The 27584-nt window shown below is 40.4% G+C and overlaps 5 protein-coding genes across 9 annotated transcripts in view; 3 read left to right on the top strand and 2 right to left on the bottom strand.

The window, feature by feature from the left end:
- Positions 1 to 2966: 2966 nt before the first annotated feature.
- On the bottom strand, positions 2967 to 7116 carry aldh7a1 (aldehyde dehydrogenase 7 family, member A1). The gene is made up of 2 exons (XM_018673210.2): positions 7017 to 7116; positions 2967 to 5312 (listed from the first exon to the last, which is right to left on the bottom strand). Exon 2 carries the CDS (start codon positions 5305 to 5307, stop codon positions 3679 to 3681), a length of 1629 nt encoding a protein of 542 aa, XP_018528726.1. The 5' UTR covers positions 5308 to 5312; positions 7017 to 7116; the 3' UTR covers positions 2967 to 3678.
- A 37-nt stretch (positions 7117 to 7153) lies between these two features.
- Positions 7154 to 16984, top strand: actl6a (actin-like 6A). The gene is made up of 14 exons (XM_018673211.2): positions 7154 to 7321; positions 8867 to 8943; positions 10224 to 10398; positions 12213 to 12313; positions 12601 to 12698; positions 12866 to 12960; positions 13522 to 13628; positions 13826 to 13915; positions 14063 to 14124; positions 14492 to 14606; positions 14822 to 14902; positions 15403 to 15498; positions 15686 to 15772; positions 16230 to 16984. The coding sequence occupies exons 1-14, from the start codon at positions 7297 to 7299 to the stop codon at positions 16308 to 16310; spliced, it is 1290 nt and encodes a 429-aa protein (XP_018528727.1). The 5' UTR covers positions 7154 to 7296; the 3' UTR covers positions 16311 to 16984.
- A 161-nt stretch (positions 16985 to 17145) lies between these two features.
- mrpl47 (mitochondrial ribosomal protein L47) lies at positions 17146 to 19940 on the bottom strand. The gene is given in 9 exon segments (XM_018673212.2): positions 17146 to 17557; positions 17659 to 17744; positions 17746 to 17755; positions 18138 to 18256; positions 18258 to 18269; positions 18397 to 18493; positions 18577 to 18637; positions 18841 to 18989; positions 19769 to 19940. Coding segments are annotated over 9 exon segments (732 nt in total). The 5' UTR covers positions 19849 to 19940; the 3' UTR covers positions 17146 to 17439.
- Positions 19941 to 20523: 583 nt separating this feature from the next.
- Positions 20524 to 23926, top strand: ndufb5 (NADH:ubiquinone oxidoreductase subunit B5). The gene is made up of 6 exons (XM_018673213.2): positions 20524 to 20702; positions 21472 to 21554; positions 21926 to 21992; positions 22094 to 22155; positions 22594 to 22700; positions 23705 to 23926. The coding sequence occupies exons 1-6, from the start codon at positions 20585 to 20587 to the stop codon at positions 23778 to 23780; spliced, it is 513 nt and encodes a 170-aa protein (XP_018528729.1). The 5' UTR covers positions 20524 to 20584; the 3' UTR covers positions 23781 to 23926.
- A 1268-nt stretch (positions 23927 to 25194) lies between these two features.
- usp13 (ubiquitin specific peptidase 13) overlaps positions 25195 to 27584 on the top strand; it is a 33433-nt gene continuing 31043 nt past the window's right edge. For 2 of the 5 annotated variants that reach the window (XM_018673217.2, XM_018673216.2), the window contains exon 1: positions 25196 to 25537. In XM_018673217.2, the coding sequence (XP_018528733.1) occupies positions 25427 to 25537 (111 nt within the window). In that variant the 5' untranslated portion in view covers positions 25196 to 25426. Of the gene's footprint in view, positions 25538 to 27584 lie in introns of all 5 variants that reach the window. The other 3 variants (XM_018673218.2, XM_018673215.2, XM_018673214.2) reach the window with 3 other exon arrangements.

Here is a 27584-nt window from a genome sequence, read left to right as displayed (position 1 = left end):
ACAGTTTCAGGGTTTTTACTTGCTGACTGGCACAGCTTGGGCTTGGCTAGCCCAACTGAAATTACCCATCTTGAGTCAAACACTGCTGATGAACTATCTCCTTGTTGGATGCACTGTGTTTTTTCCCCAGATTGGGAAACTGCATAATTTTTAACGCTGCTAAATAAATAGAAGTAGTTTTTTTCTAGGGTGGAATATACGCTTCTGTGTCTGGGTGTGAGCATGCTGTAGATACAGTATTCTGCTATGTGTCCCAAAAGAAAATCCTCTCTCTTCTGTGCTAAAATCAGAATGTGCATCTTTCCTAACTGAAAAACCAAAGAAAGAAAGATCTGTCACTTCAGCTATCACCATTCACAGCAGATCCTTTTGTAACAAACATCCACGTTGACATTCATCCATATAGTTCATGTAGTTCTGGGAAGTGATCACCTCAGGTCATGTTTAAGCACAGAGCCCTAACTATCAGTGGTTTACTCTGTCCCTGCATCGGGTTCTTGTCTAATCTCAGAGCTATTGTTGGCCCATGAGAGACTGTCACAGCGGCAGCTTGCTGAAGAGCCCTCATCGTTTCTGTGATAATGCCTCTCGTGTTGTGTTGGAGTCACACTATCGACAAGCAGGATACAGAGTGTGGAATCAGGTTCACTGATGGCAAAAGCTAGGCACTGTTGCTACCCAAATTAATCCAGCAGGACAGAACAGTGTGCGCAGCAGAGAACTGACATAGTGTCCACGGTGGGGTCAGAGGTGGGACTTAAGGACAAAATTACTATTGTGATTATTCCCACAGCCCATTTACATAAGGGCCATAAATACAGTACCATATTATATATTAGATTCATGTCATTAAAAACTCAGATTTTTGTTCACATTTTCAGTTAGAACTGAACACAATTTATTGTCCATCAAGGTAACAAACACATAAAACCAGCACAAAAAACAGAGCAAAATTTAGTGTTAAAATTAAATAACTGGGGACAATGTGAAGTTAAAGTTCCAGATGTTTTGTGTGAGCAGTAGGCAAAAATAAGCAAGATTTTGTCACTGACATAAATGTAAGAAACAGTCATATTAAAAAATATGTTTATACAGTGAGGGACTTTTACGGCCACATGTAAAACACAACATCAAGACATTTCCTGTCAAAACATCTGTATTAGAAGCTGCCCTCAATAAAAGCACCTGTGACATGCCCAAAAAAAAAAAAGGTAAATGGAGTCAATTAAGACCAGAATGAGTAGGTCTGAAGCTTAAGTTGTGTTTCAGGGAGAAGCTGCAGAGGAAATGTGCAAAGAGAAGAAGTGAGAGTGTATCAGTCCAGGGGAATCCCAGACACTTCTGTAAATCAGGGGTGCAACAAAGCAACACAAAGCATGAACTAACATGCTCTGAGTTTCCTAAGAAGTGAATCACACAAGTTGTACATGGGAAAAAAAAAAAATTAAAGGAAGTGAGGAACAGCCCCGATGTGCTAATGCCACCCTCTTCAAACGCCTCCCGTCACAGCTGCAACGCTATGACAGCAGATGATCATTAATTTATTACCCTGACCTCACAATTATTTTGACTTGACATTTTGGTGCACCGCAGGTTCAGAACATGAGATAAGATAGAGAGAGGTGTTGACCTCCTCATTGCATGAAAACTAAACATGAACCCTTGTCGCCAGGTACACAGATTGGTTTGACAAGCTCACTGAAATACCACAATCACCAGTGTTTCCTCTGTTGATTCTGCAAGTGTGACTGAAATGTTCATTTCGTCTCCACACCCATCTCCGTTTTGATTCAACTTACGTTTCTAGTGCAGATTTAAAGTAAAAATACTCCAAACAGCAGGAATGTGCGTCTTTGTGCTTCTACCAAAATTTACAGTTTACATATTTACCCTGGTAGTAGTAGTGATCTTGCTGTGGCAGTACATCACAAATGAATGAATCCAGAGGAAACACAGAACAATGTGTGCACAAGCTCACACCAATAACTCTACATTTAGAAAAATCTGTACCTTTTTCCAGTGCAGATGTGTAGCAGAGGAAGTGGGCGTTTTCTGCATACGTCCTAAATGGCATGGATTATGAGTCGCACAGAGCGCTGGTTTCAGTTCTTCCTTTCAGCTGTGAGTGTATATGCTGTGAGGAGGAGCAGTAAATGGAGAGAGAGAGACAGAGCTGGAGAATGAGGTAGAGAGCTGCTGAGTGGGAGGGTGAGCATATGGAGGGTGGGGGCATGGATGGGAGATGAAGTAGTATTTCTGTTAAAGAGACAGAGTTTATTTCTCAAACCACTATAGTTAGAGAGATGATCTGCTATCATATGACGAACAATACAGTGTTCCAGGAGGGTTGTACGGTAAAGCAGCTACTCCCATGCGTCACTTTTATGTGTTTCACTAAAGTGGACACACAAACCATTCAGTAGAAGAATTTCCTTCAGGGTTTTCGGGCTCAAGGAGAGCTGGTCCCTATGCCAGCATGCAATGGGTGGAAACCGTCAGCTCCATTTAACAGCTTAGAAAAGGGAATATAACAGTCATAATTATCATGTGTACAGTATAATAAAGAATCCATAATACTTTGTAACCAGCAGAGGTGATGGTACTACTTAATTAGCTGTAATCTTACTCCTGATTAATATGATGAAGACACAATTAGGTCTTTTACTTTTCACAGGTGTTTTCACAGGTGTTATTTTCAAAACATTGTACCACACACTTTAAAACAGACATTATTTTGTAAATCACATTTTTTGTCTCCTCTCTCAATATCTTAACTGCATCTGTAATTTTTTATTTGCCTAAATCAGCAGCTTGTGACTCTTGAGTGATGCAAGAGAAAACAGAGATATCATAACAGCAGATATCACCGGATGTTCTGATTTTCACAACTGACCCGAGTCAACTGGTGTTTCTTCTAATTGCAATTATGAAAGCTGAGAAAAAAAAAGGCCGACCAGGTCCAAATGTCAAGAAGAAGTCTTTATTGTTCTTTGATAGTCTGAAAAGCACATTTTGATTCTTTCTTAACGGATGCTTTAGATGCTAAATACAGTATGTTAATGCTGTAGAAGAGATGCAAACAGCCAATGCTTTTAAAGCTAGATTCTATTAACCTGCATGTTTGTATTTTATGATCTTGGAAACCTTAATGATTGTTTTTAAAGCAGTCTGTGATGAAATGCCATTTGCACTATTATGATAGAATTACTGTAACTTGCATTAAGTGTCTTTCTGTTCATATAAAATCAACTATGCAAGACAATCAATGCATATCTGCACCTTAATTCATTGTCACATTTGAATACCACACATTAATAATGCAGACTCCAGTTTTTCTTCCAAAATAAAGATTATTATTTATCTTGTTATCTATCAGTCATCTAACACCCAAAACCACTATCTAAGTGCTTGTAGAAAAGTGCACACCAACATTTGGGGGAACAGTATTTGACCTTTATAGACATTTAAATTATTTTCAAACTTCAAATCTAGGATTAATATCTAAAGCCACAACTGCAGACACAGATTGATAAATGACTAGTGGGACACATCCAAAACCTGACCTTTCTAAATGCAAAAACAAATGTCTTACATTTGTTAGGCAACACTCTGCCGCTTAAAAACATTTAGTGTTGTCCTTTTGGGCTCATCAAAGCTTAATGAATCAACTTCAGGGCTTCACTCGAACTTGATTCCCTGGGCCAGAGGAAGATCCTTGCTGTAGTTTATCGTGCACGTTGAACGCCTCATGTACTGCTTCCATGAGTCACTGCCGGACTCTCTTCCGCCTCCAGTGTGTTTCTCTCCGCCGAAGGCTCCTCCGATTTCAGCTCCGCTTGTAGGAATGTTGACATTCACGATGCCGCAGTCGGATCCTTTGGGTCCCAGCCAGCGGAAGACCCGGCCCATATCCTTGGTGAAGATGCTGCTGGACAGACCCTGTTGGACCTCGTTGTTCCAGGCAAATGCCTCCTCTTCTGTCTTGAACTTGAGGACATAGAGGATGGGGACAAAGGTTTCTGTGTGGACGATGGGAGCGTCGTGAGCCAGCCCTGTGATGATGGTGGGCTCCACATAGTTTCCGGGACGGTCCATCACCTTCCCTCCACAGACCAGAGTGCCGCCCTGTTGCTTGGCCTGCTCAATAGCTGCCAGGTACTGATCCACAGCTTGCTTGGTGTGCAGAGGCCCATAAAGGGTGCTGGGATCCCAGGGGTCTCCGATGCGGACTTGTTTGTAGGCCTTGGCGATCCTCTCGACCACTGTGTCGTGAACGCTCTCATGCAGCATCAGCCTCCTGGTTGTGGTGCAGCGTTGGCCGGCGGTTCCCACAGATGCAAAGACAGCAGAGGGCACCACGAGATTTAGGTCAGCATCCTCAAACACGATAATGGCGTTGTTTCCGCCAAGCTCCAGCAGCTTGCGACCGAACCTTTCCTGCACCATCATGGCCACCATCTTGCCAACGTGGGTGCTGCCGGTGAACGACACCAGATCCACACGCTCGTCCTTGGCCATGGCGGTACCGATATCGGCACCTCCGCAGGTCATGGAGCAGATCGCCCCGGGCAGATTGTTTTGCTCCAGCACCTCAGCCACGATCTTGGTAACGGCGACACTTGTGAGAGGTGTGGTCGGAGCTCCTTTCCACAGGCAGACGTTGCCGCAGGTCAGAGCGATGGCATTGTTCCAGCCGTAGACAGCCACCGGGAAGTTAAAGGCAGTGATGATGCCGACAAGACCAACTGGGTTCCACTGTTCGATCAGAGCATGGCCTGGTCTTTCTGAAGGCAAGATGGGTCCGCCAATCATTCTAGACAGACCGACAGCGTAATCACAGACATCAACGTATTCCTGAACCTCGCCCACTCCCTCAACATAGATCTTGCCCATTTCTAGAGACACTAAGCTCCCAAGGACTTTGATCTTTTTTCTCAGCGCATCTCCAATCTGCCTCACAATCTCCCCTCTTTTCGGAGCCGGAATATCTGCCCATATCTTCCAAGCCTCCTTGGTCTTCTGGACAGTTTCTTCATACTCCGCCAAAGTAGCCTGTGTAACTCTGGCGATTGGCTCATTGTTGGCAGGGCAATAAGACGTGACGACCTCCCCGCTGCCTCCCCAGGTCCCGTTGTAAACACCGGGGTTGTCCTCGGACAGGCCGAGCTCTTTCAGCCAGGAGTATTTGGGCTGGTTGATGAGGAGTCCTGACATGGCTGCTGACTGCTGGCAGCGGACAGATGCTAATTTATTTCTCAAGAGGAGCCTGCTGTTCCGGGCAAGGGTCAGAGTCAGGCAGCGCTGCATGGGTGCTGGAAGCAAACAAAGTTAAAAATTAATTTTACAAGTTTGAAAGGTTTGGAGAACATTTATAAATAATTGTTCATCACAAAGTTTAGATGAGGTTGTTTGGTGTAGGGCTGCACCTGACAATGATTTTCATATTGAAAAAGCAGTAAGCACATTTGACAATTCTGAATCAGAGAATGTTTTGAACCAGAGAATGAATGAAAACTACTTAAAAGGTTAGGCTATAATCAAAACTATAGCCTATCAATTTTATGTCAGTTCATTACTGCTCAGTTCAAAAGTGAACTTTCAGTTTTAAAATTAATAAATAACTTAAGTCAGCTGCGTAACAGCCAACTGCAGGATACAGAGCACATGTCAGCCAACAGGTGTTGGCCAGAGACAGCTGGTATAAAAATAGGAGCTTTTTGAATGAATGCATACATTTTCATGTAACATACAATGTAAGACATCATATCAAAGCAGAAACTATTAGTCAATTAATCAGTTAGTCAAGACACTCAAGATTAATCTGCAACTATTTTGATAATAGGTTACTCATTTGATTAAGACAAAAAAGCCCAAAAGGTCACTGAATGCAGTTTCTCCAGTGTGAATATTTGCAGTTTTTCTTCTATGATAAGAAACTGAGTCCCTGTGGACTTTACAGTTTACTGAAGAGGTCTCTATAAAAACATAAATGAGCCTGAAAGGTATAAAGTACGATGACCTAGTGTTAACTTCATATAAAATATACAGTCCTCTGCAATTGAGTTTTAGGCCCTTTAGTCCTAAATTCAATCTGCATCATGACAATGACCCCAGACACACAAAGAGCCATAAAGCACTATCTTCAGAGATAACAGGAACAATGAGTCCTGCAACAGACGGCCTGGCCCCCACAGAGCCCTGATCTCAACATCATGGAGTCAGTCTGGGATTATATGAAGACACGGGAAACACTGAGACAAATCCACAGAAGACCCGTGGCAAGTTCTCCAAGATGCTTGGAACAACCTACTTGCAAAGTACTTGTGCACAAGTAAACAGAGGAGATTTGACGCTGTGTTAAAGGCACAGGGTGGCCACACCAAACTGTAATTTAATTTAGCTTTTACGGTTTCCTGCACTTTGTATGAAGTCATAGCATTATTTTTGAAAGCATCTTCACTTTTACTGCTTAAAAACTAAAGTATTGTGAATATAGCAGAAACTCAATAAAAAGAAGCTACAGTGACACTACTATCACACATTGTAACTGGTTATAATTCATAACTCTGGAGTTGTAAACGTGGTTTCATAAGTTACATAACCATAGGTTTACCTATTTGGCTAGCAAGTTACTCAACCACGTCTACGACGTGCGCTTGCGCATTTAATCTCTCAACTTCGGACCACCACGAGGCTGTGAAACTTGACCTTAATTATAATATAGCAGTACACATAATGCCGACAAGATCACTCAATGTAAACCAAAAGACTAAGTTTGGGTATGCATTTGTTAAACCCCACATTCTGCATGTCATCGTGTGAGTACAGCAACTTTTGCAGGATGAAATGACATGGTTGCCGAGATCAAAGTCTTCACGACCGTGACTCAAGGTCCTGTAGGTAACACCCACTAACATCAGCGTTCTGTTATAAAGCCTGCACTCAAACTGCATGCACGTCGACTTTTGAACGATTTAAAGTGACTTTAAGCCACTTGTAGTCCGTTTTCAACTCACGTTGATATCAGGTCCGTAGGGCCACGTCCGTTCCTCGGCATGGAAGAACTTGATGTATCGTCAGAGCTCAAACGGAAGTACTGCCACTGTGCTGCGTTCTGATTGGACAGTTCCAGTGTGCTGCGTTCTGATTGGACAGCGGCCTCGACGCAGTGTGGCGCCTGCTTCGTTAGACTGATCCCTGCTAACAGAGCTCCTTTGTTGTGATTAACCGTTCAGCAGCTGTGTTTCTGCTGTAATCATTTATACCGACAAAGTTGTTGTTGTGGTAATTCAAAGGATGAGTGGCGGAGTGTATGGTGGCGGTGAGTGAGATCTAATCATTAAAATAACACGAAACTGTTGTCCACGTTGTCCCGTTCTGTAGCATTAGCCAGCTTTGTAGTTTGCTAGCTATGCTAGCTGCGCTAACGTGTAGGTCCGCAGTAAACTAGTTAAAGCTACATTCTTCTAGGCATTTTAAATCGCTACGTGTTAAAGAACATGCACATTTATCATCACGTATAGTGCGTCGTCTCGTTGCTTAAACATAGCATGTTTATGAAACAGTCATGCAAATCACGGTACCGCTAACTAGCTAGCTAGCAGGGAAATGAATGAAAGTGGGCTTGCCGAGCTCTTGAACACATCCCGTTGTTTGTGCAACGGTATTGTTAAATATAGCATTCTAAGAAGTGGAGATAAATGTTTCCAAGCATCTCACAGCGATTTAGCCTTCAGAGGGATCATCATATCCTGCCCCCCTGTTGACACCAACATTTCCAAGAGAAGACTTATGTATTATAACTTTTTTATTAAATGGATCTGTCAGTAGTAATGATAACTTGCATTAACATCCGTTAGTGGTGTACTATACACCAGGTTAAAAGTAGCTTTATTACAGTATCATAATATTGTAACATACAGTTCTTAGGTTTAAATGTAGTGGAAGTTAATGAAACAGTCTCATCTGACAGGTTTAACAGACTGATCTGTGTGGACAACTGGTGAAAGTTAAGGGGAGAAAAAAATCCAGTAAACATTAAGTTCTCACGATTGTGAATGGCATTTTTTTTAACTCACACTTATTATTTACTGTAGATACTTAAGAAGGATGATGTTAATTACATACAGGGCATTTAAAGCGACAGCTCAGAAATCAGTTGCCTCAGAATTGGCCCCAGAACTTGGCACTAAATTGGTACTAAATTACTGCAATTTAGAACAAATTCATAGCCCATTAGTTATATTTTGATGATTTAATATGTTAACTGAATATGTAAATTTCTTCTGGTAGATTTTACTCATGCAGTTAATCTGCTTTGTACATACAGCTGACTTTTAATAGATTGACACTGGTTGATTATGCCTGTGGACATAATACACTAACAAGTGGATAGCTTGTTATTAACTTGTAACTTATGTTGAAAGGTGCACTCTTACAAAAAGAAAAAACAGAAAAATGACACCATCACATGCTGCCTCATGTTGGCAGTAAGAGCAATCCAGGAACAATAACAGTACAGTTCTCTAAAACTGGCATCTGCTGTTATATTGGCATAATGAAGATTGTTAAAATGATGTTTAGATGAAAATGTGTCAGGTTTATGTTCTGTGTGTTGGTGTTAATGGTGGAAATGCTGATATTTTTGAGCAGAAAAGAAGAATTGGGTAATATGTATTTGTAAACCGTACTTCTAGGTGGGTATCTAGATGACTCACATATAACCACCACATAAGAAATTACACTAAATGTTCCATAGTAATCTGATGTAATGTACATCATTGTGTCCCTTGGTATGATCATTGTTAAAATTTGTGAAACATTTACAGTTTAAATTAGATTCACAGCATTTTTCTCATTTCTGCAGATGAGGTGGGAGCCTTGGTTTTCGACATTGGCTCTTATTCTGTAAGAGCTGGCTATGCGGGAGAAGACTGTCCCAAGGTAAGTGGATCACTCAAACGACCTGATTAACTATGTGTCTTTTCTTCCTCTGTGCATCCTCATTTTCCCTCTGGGGGTACACCAATGTCAAGAAATGAGGGCTGTCACCCTGGAGACGGATGGCATAAATTGAGTTCAGATCATTCTAGAGAACTTGCTTGGTTTTAATTTATCTGTGCTTTGAATTTATCTGTGGTGGAGATCTTGATTATGTAAATATCATTTTGATGAACACAGTGTCAGAGGATGGATTCTCACTGGCCCTCAGCAGACTGTACTCAGCCTATGCATTACTGGTCTTATGTAAATACCGCTGTATTAGATATCCTAGACTGCCCAGGTCATAACATGCTAAACCTCACTACATAAACACCGCCCTGAGTATTTTGCTCTTTCAACTCTCCTTCTTTGTCCATTGTGTTTTAACAGTGATACATGTACTGTATGTTGTTTTTATAAGTCATACATAACACACTACCAAAATGTGTCCTCATAAATGTACTGTGTTAGACAGTTCTCTGTTTTGTGGACCTAGAGGCTGTGAGACAATGCCATGGTAATCGTCTTATCTAAGGCTTGGCAGATGAAATCATTATCACAGTCTCAATAAGAAAGTGTGTTTTAGTATCAATTATACATAAAACAATCATGATGATGTTTAATGTTATTTATTTTGTTTCACTGTGTCATACTACATCAGACTAAACTACATGTATAACAGAAATCTTGTTAGTTCTAATTATAGTTTATTTCAAATTTTAGTGTAACACACACAGGCTATGTTTAACAAATGAAGGCTGATACACAATCCAAACCTATATATAGTGTGATCATTCTCTCAGAGAAAATGCATAATTGTGATATTTCTTTTTTTTGCTCTGGTTTTGTTTTGAACTGATGGAATTGAAACACCCAGTGCCTCGTAGCCCGATGAGTCCTCCCAGCTTTGAGTTAGAATGCATAGCCACTGTTTTTGCATGATAAATTTTAAAAAGTACAAGCCACGCCGTTAGATAATAAAATGAGGTACTTTTTAGTATTTCCAAACAGTTGCACTCTTTGTCCTCATAAGTCAGAGGAGCATTGCTTCACACTTCAGCACCTTTGGTGTTTCACAAAAATGGGAATTTATTCATTCATTGTCTGGGATGTGGATGAACTCGTAACAGGTTTTGTCCGATTTGCGTTTTTATGTCACTGTCAGGAAGCTGATATTGGTAACACAGGGCGTGTAAGCATGTATCTTGACCTGCATTGTGTCTTGTTTTGTTTTTGCTCAGGCGGACTTCCCCACTGTGATAGGTGTGACCCTTGACCGAGAGGATGGCAGCACGCCCATGGAGACAGATGGTGACAAGGGCAAGCAGGGCGGCACCACCTACTACATTGATACCAATCAGCTGAGGGTACCCAGGGAGAACATGGAGGTCATGTCTCCGCTCAAGAATGGCATGAGTGAGTGTTAGCTTGATTTTTATCACTAATTAAAATCCAAAGACAGTTTTTGTAGTTTTATTTGCTGCCACATCCTTGGATGTGGAAAGTAGTGAGTGGACAGACACATCATGCACAGGCAGAACTTGGTTCATACTCAAATACAATGGACTGACTGGGATGTTAAAAAAAAAAAAAAAAAGAACTGTTTATATACAGTGCTGAGAAATGATTCGTATGTGTTGTATGTATGAACATACATGGGTTGTTTGTGAGTGTATGACCCTGTTTTTTGTCGCAGTCTGTGACGTTAACTCAGTTATGAATATTTATAACCCCGTCTGCTTGGTCCGTCTCCATAATTAGACTGTTTAGGTCTCACATACGACTTTGTAGATGAACTCGTCACAGCCCAGAGTGACGTATAATTGACTGCTGCTCATCATGAATATTAATGAGATTGTTTGAAAACCAAGGCAGCTCATTATCATGAGCGCTCCCATCCTGCGTACTTGTATAAATTGTGAATGTGTTGAACACCCACAGCCAGATGTGGGTCACATGTCCAGCACTGTCCTTGGTACTGAAGAGTTGACCCCCCCCCCCGACCAGAGCTGTTGTCCTAAAAATAAATCACAGTTGGATTTTGGACATTTCCTTTGCTCTGGTCCGAAGTTCAGTTGTTTTTATCGAGTTCATCTGTTCAGTGCAGTTTCAGATTTCTCACATTGGTTATACGTTATTCAGCTAAATCTTTCTGTGTTTCTAAATTTGGCAAAACTATAGCTGTTTTGATTATTTCAGTCATATTTCAAGTGACTGAGACTGTTTGATTGAGACTGTTGCTCAGGCAAAAAATTGTCAATTGTCAAAATCATTTTTGGCTCTAAGAAATTGTGAATGGCGTCTTTGCCTTTATATTAGTTGCAGGCCTGCAGTTCTGTCAATCGATAAGTAATCCACTTACCATTTCAGCACTATTCAGAAACATTTAAAGCCTAAATTCTCCTCAGAAACTAATGCAAAATTTTGCAGGTGTGTCTTTGATTTCTGTCATCTCAAATGCATCAGTGACAGCGCGCTGACCTAGCTGATGACGCTCATCAGAATCTGGTCCAGTGGAGTTTGGCTGTGAGGCTATTTAGAGACGAGTGTGACACCAATCTTAATTGCAGCAGAACAGCACCATGGGACCACAGACTCCCTTAGAGTGCTGACCTGGAACATTGGTGCCTGGTGCTCAAATTATTATCTAAAAAAGCTCATCATCGCTCTATTTTCTCCACCATCTGACCTAGCATGGATAATGATGAAAGATGCATGTCTTTTTGTGACAATGAGTGTTTTTTTATAAAATAAATCAAAGATAGAGTATGTAGCTGCTATATCCTACAGATACAGTGTGTATTTAACTTATTTGTGTAGAGGAATGAGAGGAACTTTCCACATGTGAAGAGAACAGAGCTGCAGTGATCTGCCAATTAATAAATTGGCCAAAAAGTTAATTGATTACTCATTTGTATTGTTAAAGGGAAAAATGACAAATATGTGGGAAATACTCACGAACATTTTCACTATTCTCTGACATGTTATAGACAAAAAGATAAATTAGTAAATTGAAAAAATGATCAGCAGATGAATCAATAATAACAGTAATCTTCAGTTGCAGTCCTAGAAAGATATTCTCTGTAGGTTTCCACCAGTAACTTTGCACCAGTTCCCAAAACTTGGGAATCTGAAAATTTTTGTCAGTCTCATTGTTCTCTCTTCTGTTATAGCCAAAAACAGCAATTCAACAGATTTAACTGGTGTTTTCTTTTCTGCTCCATTTACAGTTGAAGACTGGGACAGTTTCCAGGCTATTTTGGATCACACCTACAAGATGCACTTCAAATCTGAACCCAGTCTGCATCCGGTGCTCATGTCAGAAGCATCAGTGAGTTTGCTGTTGTTTGTGGAACAATACAGACTACATGTTCTCTAATTGCACAAAGGTCATATTCTACATTGTTTGAATTTAAATATCAGGTTTGTTTTCTCTAATAGTTAGTTGAGATCAATGTGTAGTGAGGGGAGAATTAAAATGTCCACCAGCCCCAGAGCCCTCGCTACGGAGTTTGTTTCTTGTGCCTGTCCTGAACACCTCATGGAGAAATGTATTAGTTTGTGTTGTGCTGACAGTGATGTTTTGTGAGTGGGTTAACTTTTGTCTTGTGTCTGCAGTGGAACACGAGAGCGAAACGAGAGAAACTAACAGAGCTGATGTTTGAGCATTACAACATTCCCGCCTTCTTCCTCTGCAAATCAGCTGTGCTGTCTGCGTATCCTTTACTGTTCCACTTTCACCCAGAAAAAGTTTAATTTAATATTCTACTCATTTAATAGTCTACTGTCTGATACCATTTCTATTATGACAAGTTCACTCAACTACTATTGTGTCTGTTACATGTCGAACTGCAGTACATTTCCTTTACTCTGAGTATCTAAGCTTTGCAAACGGACGGTCTACGGGCTTGGTCCTGGACAGTGGAGCCACACACACCACAGCTATTCCAGTACACGATGGCTATGTCCTGCAGCAAGGTAACCAAGGAACATAAATCATTCACTATTAATTAAGTTGACATTATTAGATAAGTCTACTTGCAAGTTTTACATAGTTAACATATAAACCAGGGAGGGAGTGCAACACTTAAAGTGGATTAATAGTCTTGCTTCCTCTGTTGATAGAGGTGCTTCTCCCCTGGGATTTATGTTGCCATCTGCTGGTTGAAGCAAGCATCTCAGTTATCATAGGCTTATGTTACTGCTACAAATTGTTGTTGGCTATGGGCAGTTTTCAGTGAACAATGAAGCTTCCAAATCTCTAATAATTGCGTCTCCTCCTTGTAAAGGGTCAGGATATAGAACAGCTGTATAATGTTCTCACATAAAAAGCTACTGTTTTGAGTCAGAGCTGCAATGAAAACAAAAAGAGGAGAGTGATTAAGGAGTTTGCTCATCTGAAGAACGGGGAATCATTGCATCAAGTGAAGCAGGTTTAAACAGAGTATTAAGTTGCTGTGTTGTAAGTTAACATGGTTAAGAGATTTACTGTGTTCTTTTTGAGCCTGAGTCATGTGTTATTCATTTTGTCTCTGACAGGCATCGTCAAGTCGCCCCTTGCCGGAGACTTCATGAGCATGCAGTGTAGGGAGCTGTTCCAAGAGTTAAATGTTGAAATAATCCCTCCTTATATGATTGCATCAAAGGTGAGTTCAGCTGAAGTCAAACAGCAACTCGTTTTATTAAATCATTTCAGTGTACAGAGGTGGAATGAAATATGTTAGTATTAAGTAGACTAGCAGAAGTATTTGTCATACGTATAATGCCTTATCTGCATTGGGCTTTAATGTCATCGTCCTTCAGAGCAGCCAGCTTCAAGCACAGTGTGTTTTTGTCATTACAGGATGGAGTGCGGGAGGGAGCCCAAGCCAGCTGGAAGAAGAAGGAGAAACTACCTCAAGTCACCCGCTCATGGCACAACTACATGTGTAACGTAAGCGCTTAACTCTCCTGTGACTGCACTCAGTATCATCAACTCATTTGTGTTCAGCTTGCAGTAATAAGTGAGCTGTGTGTTTGTTGTTGGTACATGTTGTATTTTGAAGAATATGTGTCAACTAGTTTGTGTCACTGTTTGCAGTGTGTGATTCAGGACTTCCAGGCATCTGTGCTGCAGGTGTCAGACTCTCCATATGATGAACAGTAAGAGAGTTATTTACAACTTCATATGAATGTGTCCAATACTTAGATGTTTCTGGCCCTGTTGAATAGTTGCCCATTAATTCTAGCCTTTGTCGGCACAAGGAAAGGACTGTTGTGGTTTGCAGTCCTAAACTCTGAAAGTAATTAGCTGTAATTTCCCACAAACCAATTCTTAACATGGTGGTCTGGCTGCAGAAAATAAGGGAGTTCATCTAAACATTAACATGTGTGAGACAGTTATCAGAGTGTATCGGAATGTACAATACTTTACTCAGTCTGTGGAGGTTTACATCATAAGTAGCAATAATCTTGTGTAATGTTAAAATGTTTAACCCTAAGAGAACTAACTCACTCTTTCTTTCAACAGGGTGGCTGCACAGATGCCCACAGTGCACTATGAGCTGCCCAACGGTTACAACTGTGACTTCGGGGCTGAGAGGCTGAAGATCCCAGAGGGGTTGTTTGACCCGTCTAATGCCAAGGTGTGTAGTCGCTCAGCATGCTCCATTAGTTTAATAGTGGAGCTAAGAGAGCAGCCACAGCTGCAATTGCTAAACATAGTCCATCACTGAATGTTGTTCTAAATGAGGACAGCCTGCTGTGTTATAAAGTTGATAAAAGGTTCTAAATGTGTGGCTTTCTAATTTGTGAATCAGTGTTTGAGTGTAATTTCATGTTTCTGTTCGGATCACTTCAGGGCCTGTCTGGAAACACCATGCTAGGAGTCGGCCACGTGGTGACGACCAGCGTGGGAATGTGTGACATCGACATCCGACCGGTGAATATCAACATGTTTTAAACACTGGAGTTCAATTAGATAAATGTTTACTGTTCTTTATATACAGCAGTAAAGTTTATCAGTTCAGCTAATGCTCTAGAGTAACTTTTTGTCTTTTATATAATAAATTTTATCAACTATGAATGCAGATTTAAAGGATTTGAGACAACTTGCAGCCTAAAATCCTGAAATACACAGAGGCACAGCTATTGACAGTGCCTTACATTTTCCTTTTAATTATTGAATTCATAGCTGAACACAACGACCCCTTCTGTAGGGAGTGTTGACAACAAATCACCACCTAACTGCTTGCAGACAGGGCTTATGTAGACCCCAAAATGACAACTCTTGGGAACCTGATAACTCCAGGAATGCATACATTGTCTGTTTGATGATGTTATGATATGAGAGGATTCTTCACAGTCTGAAGAGACCCAGTGTGTCTGTGCTGCACTTGAGTTTTACTGTTCAACTTTCAGCTTTGATTTGTTGTGTTTCAGGGTTTGTATGGCAGTGTGGTGGTGACTGGAGGAAACACGCTCATTCAGGGTTTCACCGACCGACTGAACAGAGAACTCTCCCAGAAAACTCCTCCAGTGAGTTAATACCACTACATCTCCATGTATTCTGGTTGATATTATTATCTCAGTAATAACACTGCAAATTCAAAATAAGAGCCTGTTTGTTTCTCTGAAAAAGACGTTGCAGTTTTCTGCATGGGTAATTTTTTATGTGGTTTGATCTTCAGACATGTCACTGAACATGTTTGTCTGTGATTTTCAGAGCATGAGGCTGAAGCTGATCGCCAATAACACTACAGTGGAGCGCCGGTTCAGTGCCTGGATAGGAGGCTCCATCCTGGCATCACTCGTAAGGACACACAGCAGTCAGATCTGTTTTCTAACAATGCTTTAACCCCTATGACATTCTGATGGGATTTAAAACAACAAGAACCCCAGAGCTAGTGACTTAGCTCTTAGGCCATCATGCTACTGATAGCTGATGTTTTTCACAATATGAGCAAAAGATGTCTGCACAGAAGCATCAAAGCATTCATACTCAGAGATTTTAAGTGAAATTTTCTATTTTATCTGTGGAACAACACATAAATGAATAAAAATAAATTTTTTTGTTGTTTAAATGTTTTGCCACAGTTACATGTAATTTGATTAAGGTGGTGGCAAAATGTGTGAGAACTGGGTTTCCACTTTTCTTGACAGCTTTGTCTTTAGTTATGTGCTTGTATTTCAGACCGATTACATTAATTGTCACTGCATCTCTGTTGTAATTAAGATTCACACAAAACTATATTTTCTCGGTCCGCCAGGGAACCTTCCAGCAGATGTGGATCTCCAAACAGGAGTACGAGGAGGGAGGAAAGCAGTGTGTGGACAGGAAGTGCCCTTGATTTGATACTGAAACCTTCTCCCCGCCCGTCTGTCACTGTCTTTTGCCACAAGCTCTGCATCATCGGTCCTTCACCTCTGACCCCAGACTCAGGAACGCCTATGGAAGATAGCTTGTTTTGTATGATTTGTTTTTAATACTGAGTTTGTCCTCGTGCCTGTCTGGGATTTATTGTAGAAATCAAACATCAACACCTACAATATAAACTGTCACTATGAAGAAATGGATCTAAGCTCCTTTGTTTATGTCAGAACAGTCTGTTGCCTTATCTTTAGATTGATGATGTTTTGCAGAAACTTTGCACCTTCAAAAAGTCACGTTTTTAATCAGCATGTACCATAAGTCACTGAGTCCAGGTTTTGATTTTGATGACACTGTGGAAAAAACTAAATTAATTGTGCAAGGTTTCTGCAGAACACAGACAAGGTAAACATTGTGTTTTTAGGATATGCATTTGGAGGAAAGACCTTACAGTTTGGGGTGAATAATGTCTTTTGTTCATAAGCCTTTTTTTCTGTGTAGTAAGTAAACTCATCATAGGCAGAGGCCAGTCAGTGTGTGCCTGTGCTTATCAGTGTGAGAGTCAACTCAAATAAATCTGTATTTAATTTTCACTTTTGCTTGTCATTGGCTACATATGGTCTTTTAAAAATAAAGTCATTTTTTGTTAAATGATTTCTTAAATGTGTTTGTGATAAAATTATAAAACCTTTAAACAAACAGAACTGTACGAATATTTTTATTTATACAGGTTACCCAGGGTCACATGATCCCCAATCCCCAACTATTAACCTTATTGACTCAAAACATCCTGAAGAAAAGAAAAAAACAAGCACTCAGTATGAGAGGTGTGTTTTAATAACAAGTATGAATACAGTGACCAAGACATTTCAGGGTAATGAAGCATAATTTATCTTCTAGGATCAAATGACAGCTGGACAAATAAACCTACACTCTACATAGGAGACAGTTTCAGGCCAACTTCAGTTATTTGAATTGACCTGAGTCAGACCGCAGAGTCGATCCATATTAACTTATTGAATAAAATGTGGAGAGGGCTTTGTGTCTGGACAGATGTGAGGATCGCAGCTGTCATAAATACATCATCAGCACAATGGTGGTCTGACATTTCACGATGACGATGAGGAAACCTTCATATGAGGAAACTTCTGCTTTAGTTTGGCCTGACTTTCCCTCTCCAAGTTTGCTTTCCTGGCCCGTTCCCGATGATACTTCTCTATGCGAAGCCTGCAGGACAGAGAAAGGATTTTTTTTTTTTTTTTAAATCACATTTTTGTAAGAGAACAGAAACTTTATGTAACATAACCTGTGTCATAACTGTATCTTACCTTATGTATGGTTGGACAAACTTGGGTGTGTAGAACCTCTTTCGCTTGTATCTTCTATTCATGTACCAAGGAATTGCATACTCCTTTGAATCGATACCTGAGGCAAAGAAAAAAAACTATCTTAGTGAATAAAACTGCTACCCACATTTTATTTTCCAAAGCCTGGCCCTTTAAAAGATACTACATTCAGATTACACACCACCTACTGAAGGTCTAAGATTAGCTTTGCTTATGCTGAAGTAGTTCTGTCAAAGTCCAGACCAGGTTTGACTTATAGTGTGAATATAAATCTGACCTCAATTCATAAATCTAACACCAATCTCAGATTCAAATCTGTGTAGCAAAAAAAAGCCTGGGACAAAGTGTGTTTGTGCTTATCTAAGACCTTGATTGAATGATCAAATTAAAAGGTTAATTTAGAGTCCAATACTTCTCTCCATTTATGCGTGAAATTATATATACAGAGACTCAGCCCTCACCAGTAGGTGTATCCAAAGATGTTTTTCCTCCAGGCTCCTGGTCTGCCTTTTTCCTGTCCTGTCTGCAGCAGACGCAGCGCTGTCTCTCTCTCATTCACCACCGTCTCCAGCCTGATCATAGGACCGTTCAATCTGGGGAGAGGCAGACGGAGAGATTAACCTCAGCCAGGGCTCGTACTCTAGCGCCAACAGAACACACAATGCTGCAAGCTTAACACTGCGTTCCAGGGTGGAGGTGTCAGCTGAGCGTCGCACCAACCTTCCTTATTCTCTCTGGACTCGGCATCTGAACCCTCTGCCTTCTTGCTTCCTGCTCGAGTGTCAGCAGCATGTTCCTTTCTTTCAACAGCACATACCTGAGACAGGACGAAAGCATTATTCACAACAGATAAATCCTCGTGTTGTTTTGAATGAGCAGTGTGATCTCTGCAGACCATACCAGAGTTTGTGTAAATCCTCGTTGCTCTTTGCTCTCAGTTGTTTGGCCGTCCATGGTGCACCTACAAAAAATACAACCAAAGGGAAACAGGGTGAAAAACTTTTATCACAAACATACTGCAGCTACAATTTTGCTGTTACAACATAATGAATTCAAATGACTTTTACTCAGTGTCACTCTGACAGTCCCAAGATTTCTCAAAAAGAAAAGTGAGAATGATTGTTTCTCACTATGTCAATTTTAAAGCCGAATACTATGTTTTACCTGACTTCACTTTGACCTCTCCCCAGTTCTCAGGCAAATCAAAGAACTCTTCCAGTCCTCTTCTGCTGATGGTTGTATGCAGAGCTCGACACTGACCCACAGAGCTGATCGGACTGCACCAGGATGGGGCAACAAGTGGAAAGTTTCCCCTGACGGGCATAAAATATTCTCGTACAGTTAAAACTTAAAGAGAAATCCAACCTGAATTCCATTTTGCCGTCATCCTTGATATTGTGCAGCTGAATTTAAAACTCTGAATTTGAAGTCTCTCCTTCAGTGACAACCAGAGAGGCTGAGAAACAAATGTTTCCTCTTCCTTCATTACATCCTCCTTTCCTTCGTCCCCCAGAGACTGATTTTGAGTTATCAAATCATCAACTTCAGATTAAAAGAGGTTCAAGGTAGACTTTTGTATCGAATTCAAGTCAGTGCAGTGTGTTTTTAACAGATAAACACACCCAGTAAATAGGAAAAAAAATAAGATCCCGTTGATCCTGCCGATAAGCTTATCAATACATGTGGAATTGGCAATAATACATGAATAAATAAGTACAATAACAATCTGAAAGGATAAACAAAGTAACGAGGCATTAAAACAATACAACAATAGTAATAATACAAATAATACACTTGTAAACAGCCTGGAGGTATTTTAAATATATTGTTAGGCTGTCGGATTAGCTTTAAAGCTGTGACTTCCTGTGGTCAGATTCAGTAAATAGAAAATTACAAGATTAAAACATCACGAAGAGCATTTATTTGACTCACTGTGACTTTAGAGCACAATAAATAAGCATGAGCATGTGATTTTAAGTCTGTAACACAATGTCAATGTTGAGACTTTTAGGATGAAACGCGCTGACTTTACCGTCGCTTCACTGACACACAACAATGTACTCTTTTAAAAATCACTGCCACAGCTTCTTACCTGTAAACATGACTCTGGTATTTGGTCACATTAATAGCACAATGCTGGGCATTTATCGCTGTAAGATATCCTACAGACATTTTGAAACTGTCTGCAAAGAGTCAAAACGCGTCCTGCTACTGAGGACGCCGCCATCTTTACCATAATCCCTCCCACATTACCCAACATGCATTTTTCTCTTATACATTTTATTTTATTTTACAACAAATAAAAAAGGTTGGTTTTATCTTCCATGCCTATATATATTATAACTTTATCAACAGTAGCTACACAATAATATGATTAAAAAAGAAAAAAAATCTACGTATCTGACGACGAAGTTAGCTTCTGATTCAACGGTTAAGGGAAAAGTTTAAGGAAACTTAAACGACAGTTTTGACAGTTTTTAAATCCACTTATTGATGCCATTTAGCGTTAAGGGGGTGTGTTTAAAGCCTTAACTTATGAAACCTTTAATGTACTTGTGAGGTAGTTTTTGATAAAGACCTAGGCGAAAATGGTAAACCGACATTGTTTTTGCATTATCGCGAACAAAAAGGTTTCCTAAATTTGAAACTGGGTTTTATATAGGATAAGCCTTCACCTATAATTCCTAACACGTTTTCATAACGATAAGGAGGAGTGCAAAAAACATTATTCTCGGTTATCATTGTATGGTAACCTTTTCCTTGACTTTCCACTTAACTGCCGAATCGGAAGACTCGAATCTGAAGCTAACTTCAGCGTCGTCCTCCTCTGCCCTCAGTAAAGATGGCGGCTGCGGCGTCATCCTGGCGTTAACAGTTAACAGTCCGTGTTAGTCCTCCCACAGTAGCTATGGTGGGCATGAGTGTTCTCAGGTCTGCTGCTGCCTTTGCAGCCAGACTGAGTCCTCTGAAATCTGGAAATACGGCGGCAAATTTACTCACTCGGACAATCCCACGGGCAGATAAAGGTAAGGGACACTCTGGCCGTTTCAAAAGTGAGAAGTTTGACCCTAAACGTGGACGTCTCTTATGACCTTGCGCCGGAGCCCGTTAGCTTGCTAACATGAGCTAGCTAGTAATCCGTGCCCTGCTGTCAACAAAAAGTCAAAAACACTAACTTTTAACTGGTAGCTCCTCACTCTCAATTTTCTGCTAATAGTATTCTTAACTGCTTTTCTTTTCATTGAAGCAAGTGGTATTTGCCAAATGAAATATTTGTTGTTTTACAGGGTTTGAATGATTATTTATCATGTGAGTATTGTGATATCACGTCAAGAATTCCTCATAAAAAGTATAGTTTTCAGATTTTTCTGTCAAAATGAATGAATTCAATTTTCTACCAGCTTCTGTAACAGCTCGAAAACGATAAATGTATATTTGTGAGATGTGAGATTTACTTATAAAAGCTAATGCCTATTTTTCTCACTACGAGTTACAGCAAATATCTTACCAAATGCTTTTTATAAACATCAGTAAATATAACATATTGATGTCAAGATAAAGCTGCAGTAATGATCATAATAGTTTTCCCACCCCGATTTTTTTAACAAGAAGAATCTGAGGGATGATCAACGGTAGTATAGATAGGTCAAGGCCATGTATGTTCATAACACTGAACCAGGAAACATTCAATCTGCAAAACATTATATCAACAACCAGAGACCCAACCAAAGTCTCATGTTTTGATACCATCATGTCAGTGCTGGTCATCACAACCTTCCTTGTCTTGTTTTACAGTGGCCGTCCGTTGGGGTCATGGAAAGAAAATGTTTGTCATCAAACCCTCTGAATACTACGACAGGAGATTTCTGCGTTTATTTGTGAGTTACTGGAACACAGTCTCAGTTATTAATAGTGATCATTGTTAAATAAGGGGTTGTCTAAGTGTAAATTGTGGAGCTGAGGCATGTGCATAGTTAGATCTATCACAGCAGCAGTCAGTCTTTATAAACAGCAGCGTGTCAATATCCAAGACATTAAGTGAAGCCTTGCTGTACCTGCTCAGACAAGAATACTAAAAGCCTGTCATGTAATGTTATTTAAATTCAACTTCTCCAAAGATCTTTGAAGTTGTATTCCTTAAGATACTCACATTCCTGTTCAGAACCATATGCATGCTGTTGACTTGGACATTACTCAGAACAACAGTAGAATTTTCTGCATTTCATTTTGTCTTTTCATTTTTTCGCAGCGATTTTACGTCCTGCTGACTGGCATTCCTGTGGCTATCATTGTCACATTTGTGAATGTCTTCATCGGTAAGTAAGCTTATTGCTTAATTTGGATCAGTTAAAGATTTAATGTATAACTCAGAGAGATGTAACTTTGAGTTGAACTTGAGTGTAATTGTGTTGTGAAGGTGAGGCAGAGCTGGCAGAAATTCCTGAGGGCTATATACCTGAGTACTGGGAGTACTACAAGGTATGTTCCTGTCTTTTTCTCTCATTGACGCTTTCTGATTCAGGGAACGAGAGGCACACACCATATTTGTCCTTACCATCACAAAGCCTTTGTTGCACTGTTGCTGTCCACAGTTTTCAGATCTGAGATGTTTAAATTATGCTTGCTGTTATGAATGGTATGTCAGAAAGGAGCCTATGCTCTGTTCCCCTTCCATGCATGTGGTTCAAAATGATCTCTTAAAATTTAGCAGCATGGTTGTGATGATATCGTGTTGTCACAGATATGGCTGCGATTTTAAGATTCAAGTAATGAAACGGACACAGAGACAGCCCTGTAATCTCAATAATATTACACAGCAATAATGTGTATGTCACATGATCAAATTAATACAGGAATGGCTGATACTTTGTGTGCATCAAATACTTTTGCAGTTATTAAAAATCCCTGTCATTGCAGCACCCCATCACCAGGTTTATTGCTCGGAACATCTGTGAGTCCCCTGTGAAGGACTATGAAAAGATGATGGCAGCAATCCAGATAGAGAAAGAGAAGGCTGACATGAGGTGAGTGTTAGCACCAATGTGTTATGTTGGAGTATCTGTTGTTCTGTTGTGTGTGTGAAGGCAGTTGTGCTTTGGTGGCAAAAAGACATTTCTAATTAGTGTTAAACTGCAGCTGTGACATAGATGTATAGATACTCACATTTATTTTCAGCAACAAGAGAACAGATCATATTTCCCTGGAAAAAAAAAAAAAAACTGTTTGGCAAAAACAACACATCAACAATCAACCATGTAACAGAGTTGCATAATGCAGCATCTCTGCACCGTTACATTAGTGCAGTATCCACAGAGATCTGTCCAATAATGCTGTAACATTTCAACAGATTCTAAATTAGAAATAATTTGTTTTTTACGATGCATTCCTGTTGATGAATTACATGTTTATTACACACCAAGCTCACACACACAAGACTGAACATAGAGCAGTGTTCCTTATCAAACACATGTCGTATAACTCCTTGATAAGAACTGTAGAGGTCACCTGCAGTTTATGACGAAAAAGAGTAATTGGTCTGCTCTTAACGTAGTACTTCACTAGAGTGGCAACAGGGGCTACAGAGTGTACCAGTAGCTCCATAATGAAAAAGGAAAGTCAACCTCTTGATGTATTTACCCAGGAAAATTCAGCACTCCACAACTCCCATCATGATAAAATAAAATCTCACAGTAATCAGCCGCTAGTCTATGTTTCTTTTCATTCAGCCAGTTCTGGATGGATGTGTTCATTCACCATCTGTGTGTATGTTGGTCCCAAAGTGGGAGTGTAACTGTGCATGAAGCCTGTCTATAGACACCTGAGCACAAAGCAGGATTGACAAAATACAGGCATCAGTGAGATACACAACACAAGCATGCTTTGAGATTCCTGACACGTTTCTGTGCGCAAGCAAAAAGGAAGCTTCCATTTTCCCCCTGGATTTGTAAAAAGTGAGCAACGGGTGTTTTTAGCCCTTTTCTGGGACTCGCTGCTCATGAATTCACTGACTGCTTTTTGTCGTCAACAGACTGCTGCAGCTGGAGGTGCGTCGACACATGAGGCAAAAGGGAGATGGCCCCTGGTTCCACTGTGGAGACCCTTAGCAAGGATCTCATCGACAACAGCCCCAAGTCATCACCTGACAATTAATCTAGATGTGTCTGTTGTCAGTACATCACGCCGATCAATCTCACTGTTTGTACATTTTTTCCTGTCTTGCGAAAATAAAATATCTGTATCTGTACCCTGATATTTGGTCTTACAGTGTCTTTTCTGGGTCTGTGCTGAACCACGTGTCCATACACTTAAGTTTTTCTAGATTACGTTACATTGCTGGGTGACACAGTGGCTCAGCATACAGCATGTTGCCTTACACCAAGAAGGTCAGGTTCAAATTGACCACTTGGCCATGCCCCTTATGTGTGGAGTGTGCAAGTTTTCCCAGGGTGACTTTACCTGGGTATACTTCAGTTAGATGAACTGGAGACTCTTAATTGGCTGTAGGGTATTTATGAGTGTCAGTGAGTGTAGATAATGGGTGGGTCCTATTGCTCTCCAGCTACTAAATTAACCATTTGAATTGTGAACAGATCAGCTGGTCATTCACCTACATGTCACTGCTTATACAGGCAATATCAGGCACATACATACACACATACGTACAGAGTATTTATCTGCTTTGTCCTTTTTAAAGTGAATCTGATTTATCCATTTATTTAGCTGTTTTACTCTGAATTTAAAAGCCTAATGAGGCTCAGGAGCTACAAATTAGCTTCAGCCAGATGCCCCATAAACATATGTTGCATTTATTTTCCATGTATAACAATCTAAACAAAGAAACATGTAGGCTCCATGGCATTATAAATTGATGTTCAACTCCTCACTACTTAAATATCAAGTAGTTGCGGCTTAATGAACTGATGAGAGCTGTACACAGTCCTCTCCACAAGGTTAGCAGGCAATGCATTCATTTGTCTATTAGAACACACACTCTTTTGTGGATACAATTTTACTTTATTTTTTAATTTTTGCAATTGAGGAGAGTGTCCACCTGGTGGCAGAGCTGTGCAGATAAGATGATTGTTGTCTGATGGACAAAGGGCCTCTTGGCAGATGGAGGGATATTAAATGTGGCTATACTCAAATCACATACTGGGCAAGATCCACCAGTTACTTAATTATAAACGCAAGATGCTACTGAAATAGTATTTTGTTGAGTTTTTAAATCATTTATAATAATGAAAGCTGCTGCAGATTAATGGAGACTGATGCAGTTTTTTAAATGTGCATGTGAGATCCTGCAGTCAGGAGCTGTTAAGAATCGAAATGCCCTTCATAACCACGCTTTTCCTGAATCCTGGATGGGGAAAACATGCTGTAGTAAGAGTGGGTGGCTTTATGAATCATCCTCAAAGGTGGGAGGGGCCCTTCTGGTAAAATATCCCTGTGTTCAGAGAGCGGCGTCACCACAGTCAAGCAGCAATGTAATTTCTGCGCAGGTCAAAGCGTTTTTTAGCAAGGAAAAAAAAAACAAGAGAACAATGTTAGCCTTGGTGCCCTTCGCTTCACAGCCTGTTTAGCAGCAGCCAGCCTCCACCCCTCTGTCATTTTATTTTTATGTTTTTCAGCGTCACATCCCCCTGGCCGGAGGAATGTAGAGACGGAGCGCTTTAAAAATAGCATCCTCTCCTCTGACAGCGCTGCTCCGGTGGCTCCGCGGCACTGTGGTGCGAGAAGCAGGAATGCGAAGATGGCTGCAGACCTAGGAGAGCTGCTGGTTCCGTACATGCCCACCATCAGAGTCCCCAGGACGGGAGACAGGGTTTTCAAGAGCGAGTGTGCCTTTTCTTTCGACTCTCCAGTAAGTGTGCCTGTAACATCCACCCCACGCCTCCACCACTTCCCCACCACCTCCACACACACACATGCACCGAGACGCGAGCGGGTTGTTTGGGGAGGGAAATGTGCGTCGCAGGCGTGTGTCTGCTTTGGCTTGGCTCAACAACGCACGTGAATCTGCTGTAATGTCTCTCTCAGTGTGTGCGTGTTAGTGAGTGTGAGTGAGTGAGTATGAGTCTCCATGGCCACCTTCCCCTCGTGAACTTGAAAGGAAATAAATAATTAAGTGTTGTTTACATCTCAGGAGAGAGGGATGGAGGGGTTTCCCTTTGTGCGGGGTAGACCACTTTGAGGCCACATTACCGCCTCAACCAGGCTAATTAAACCAGGAAAGAGACAAGCTAACACACCTGCCTGAGCTCTGAATTCATTTAAAAAGCTTTAGCAGGTGCGTACAGCAGCTGTGGCTGTGTTTTTGGTCGATACTGTCTTTAAAAAAATATACTTTTTGTGTGTGAACTGGGCTTGCTGGAAGCTTGTAATATTACTTGACCATTTTAAACCATTTATACGCTCATAACAGTGAAATTAAAGTGATTTTTAAAATAAAAAATGAGTCGTTTAGCCTGTGCTAGCTTGTGACTATCAATTTACGGCGTGATGCATAGTTAAAACTCATAGCTGTGGTCAGTAGTGAGTTTGTAGTGACCTGCCAAAAGTTCATGCTTGCTCTGGTAGTGTTGTTGTGTGACTTAAACTAAGTTTTTATATTTAGTCATGAGTCTGTATTGAGCTTTACAGTGTGTTTTTATTTTACCTTGTCACCCAGGGTTTGAGTTTGTATTATAGGTATTATCATGGCCTTATTTCTGACCCTTTTTATGTTGTCATTCTTTCTGTTTGATAAGTGAGACAGGGTGACAAAACACTGAGTATTTTGATTCATAGTGAATCTCAAAAACTTTTAAATGTCAGAATCTGCTAACTTTTTTTTTTGCTCTGAACACTTTCTCACAATGAAAACCTACTTTCTCAACTGAAACCGTTTTTAAAGGTGACTCAGCTGTCTGGAGTTCATCACGCTGGCCCGAGGACTGGTTTATTTTTATCCTTGCACTCTTGAAGCTCATATGTCACTCTGGGCCACTTAAAGGTTTATCACGGAGAGGTTTATAAGGCCAACACTGATTGCAGATGTAGGTTACTTTTTGAAGGGGTTATTCTTGATGTATTTTGTCTCAGAGAGTCCACATGTTAGAGCAGGAGGGGGAGGTGTTTCTGTCAGAAAAAAGTAGGAGCCCAAATGGGTCATGAGGTCGCATCATCCTGCGTTTAAATGTGAGCCACTGGTCACATGCTGGTGTGATTTTGAAAATTGATCAAACCTTTGGTATCCTGCTGTTTCAGATACAGTTAGCCAACCAGAGATGTGACATGAGTGGGCCTCAGTCCACAAATATTCACCTGCAGTTTAACGAGAAATAAAGTTACTGTTGTTGTTGTTTTTTTGTTTTTTTTTTAACTGGAGCAGTGAAAGAGATTCTGGTTTGTCAATGAAATGAATTTCCCATGTACCTGCTGTAACAGGATGTTCTTCTTGAAACAACAACAGCATAAAAAATGAAACACAAGATCAAATTGCTTGTAGGAAACACAGTATCACATAGAAATAATCACATTTTGGAGGCATTCTTTGGCTTGAATTATATGTAGCTGAGAATTACAGTAAAAACCAGGCTCTTCAGTAGCAGACGTGCTCTCAATAAAAGATTTAGTTTCTGTGCAAGAGAACAGATTTTTGGCTGTTTGACAAAGAGCAAGAAAAACTGAAAATGTGCTTGCAGAATCACTGGCACATCTCTCTTACTATATTAGCTACTCTCACTATAGCTATAATGTAGCCTTCACCTTGTGTATTAGAATTTTAAAAAATCATTGTAAAATTGAACACCTGTACAAATTTACTGTAAACAGTATAACTCTGCCTCTTAGCTGCTGTTGAAATTACATAAAATACAAAGTAAAGATGTTCATTTTAAGACAAACAAAAAACCTGGTGGAGTGCATTT

This window comes from Lates calcarifer, linkage group LG17 (genome assembly GCF_001640805.2).
Source record: "Lates calcarifer isolate ASB-BC8 linkage group LG17, TLL_Latcal_v3, whole genome shotgun sequence".
Classification (NCBI taxonomy): Eukaryota; Metazoa; Chordata; class Actinopteri; family Centropomidae; genus Lates; species Lates calcarifer.
Note: the sequence above shows the minus strand (reverse complement) of the source record. Positions and strands in the feature narration are given on the sequence as shown.

What these genes read in the sequence shown, in the direction of transcription:
- aldh7a1 (XM_018673210.2), bottom strand. Translation starts at nt 5,307, where the DNA reads ATGCAGCGCTGCCTGACTCTGACCCTTGCCCGGAACAGCAGGCTCCTC.
- actl6a (XM_018673211.2), top strand. Translation starts at nt 7,297, where the DNA reads ATGAGTGGCGGAGTGTATGGTGGCG. An exon ending in AAATCAGCTGTGCTGTCTGC is followed by an intron (nt 12,699 to 12,865) that starts GTATCCTTTACT and finishes TGAGTATCTAAG; the next exon opens with CTTTGCAAACGGACGGTCTA. An exon ending in GACTCTCCATATGATGAACA is followed by an intron (nt 14,125 to 14,491) that starts GTAAGAGAGTTA and finishes TTCTTTCAACAG; the next exon opens with GGTGGCTGCACAGATGCCCA.
- ndufb5 (XM_018673213.2), top strand. Translation starts at nt 20,585, where the DNA reads ATGGTGGGCATGAGTGTTCTCAGGTCTGCTGCTGCCTTTGCAGCCAGA. An exon ending in AATCCCACGGGCAGATAAAG is followed by an intron (nt 20,703 to 21,471) that starts GTAAGGGACACT and finishes CTTGTTTTACAG; the next exon opens with TGGCCGTCCGTTGGGGTCAT. An exon ending in GGAGATTTCTGCGTTTATTT is followed by an intron (nt 21,555 to 21,925) that starts GTGAGTTACTGG and finishes ATTTTTTCGCAG; the next exon opens with CGATTTTACGTCCTGCTGAC.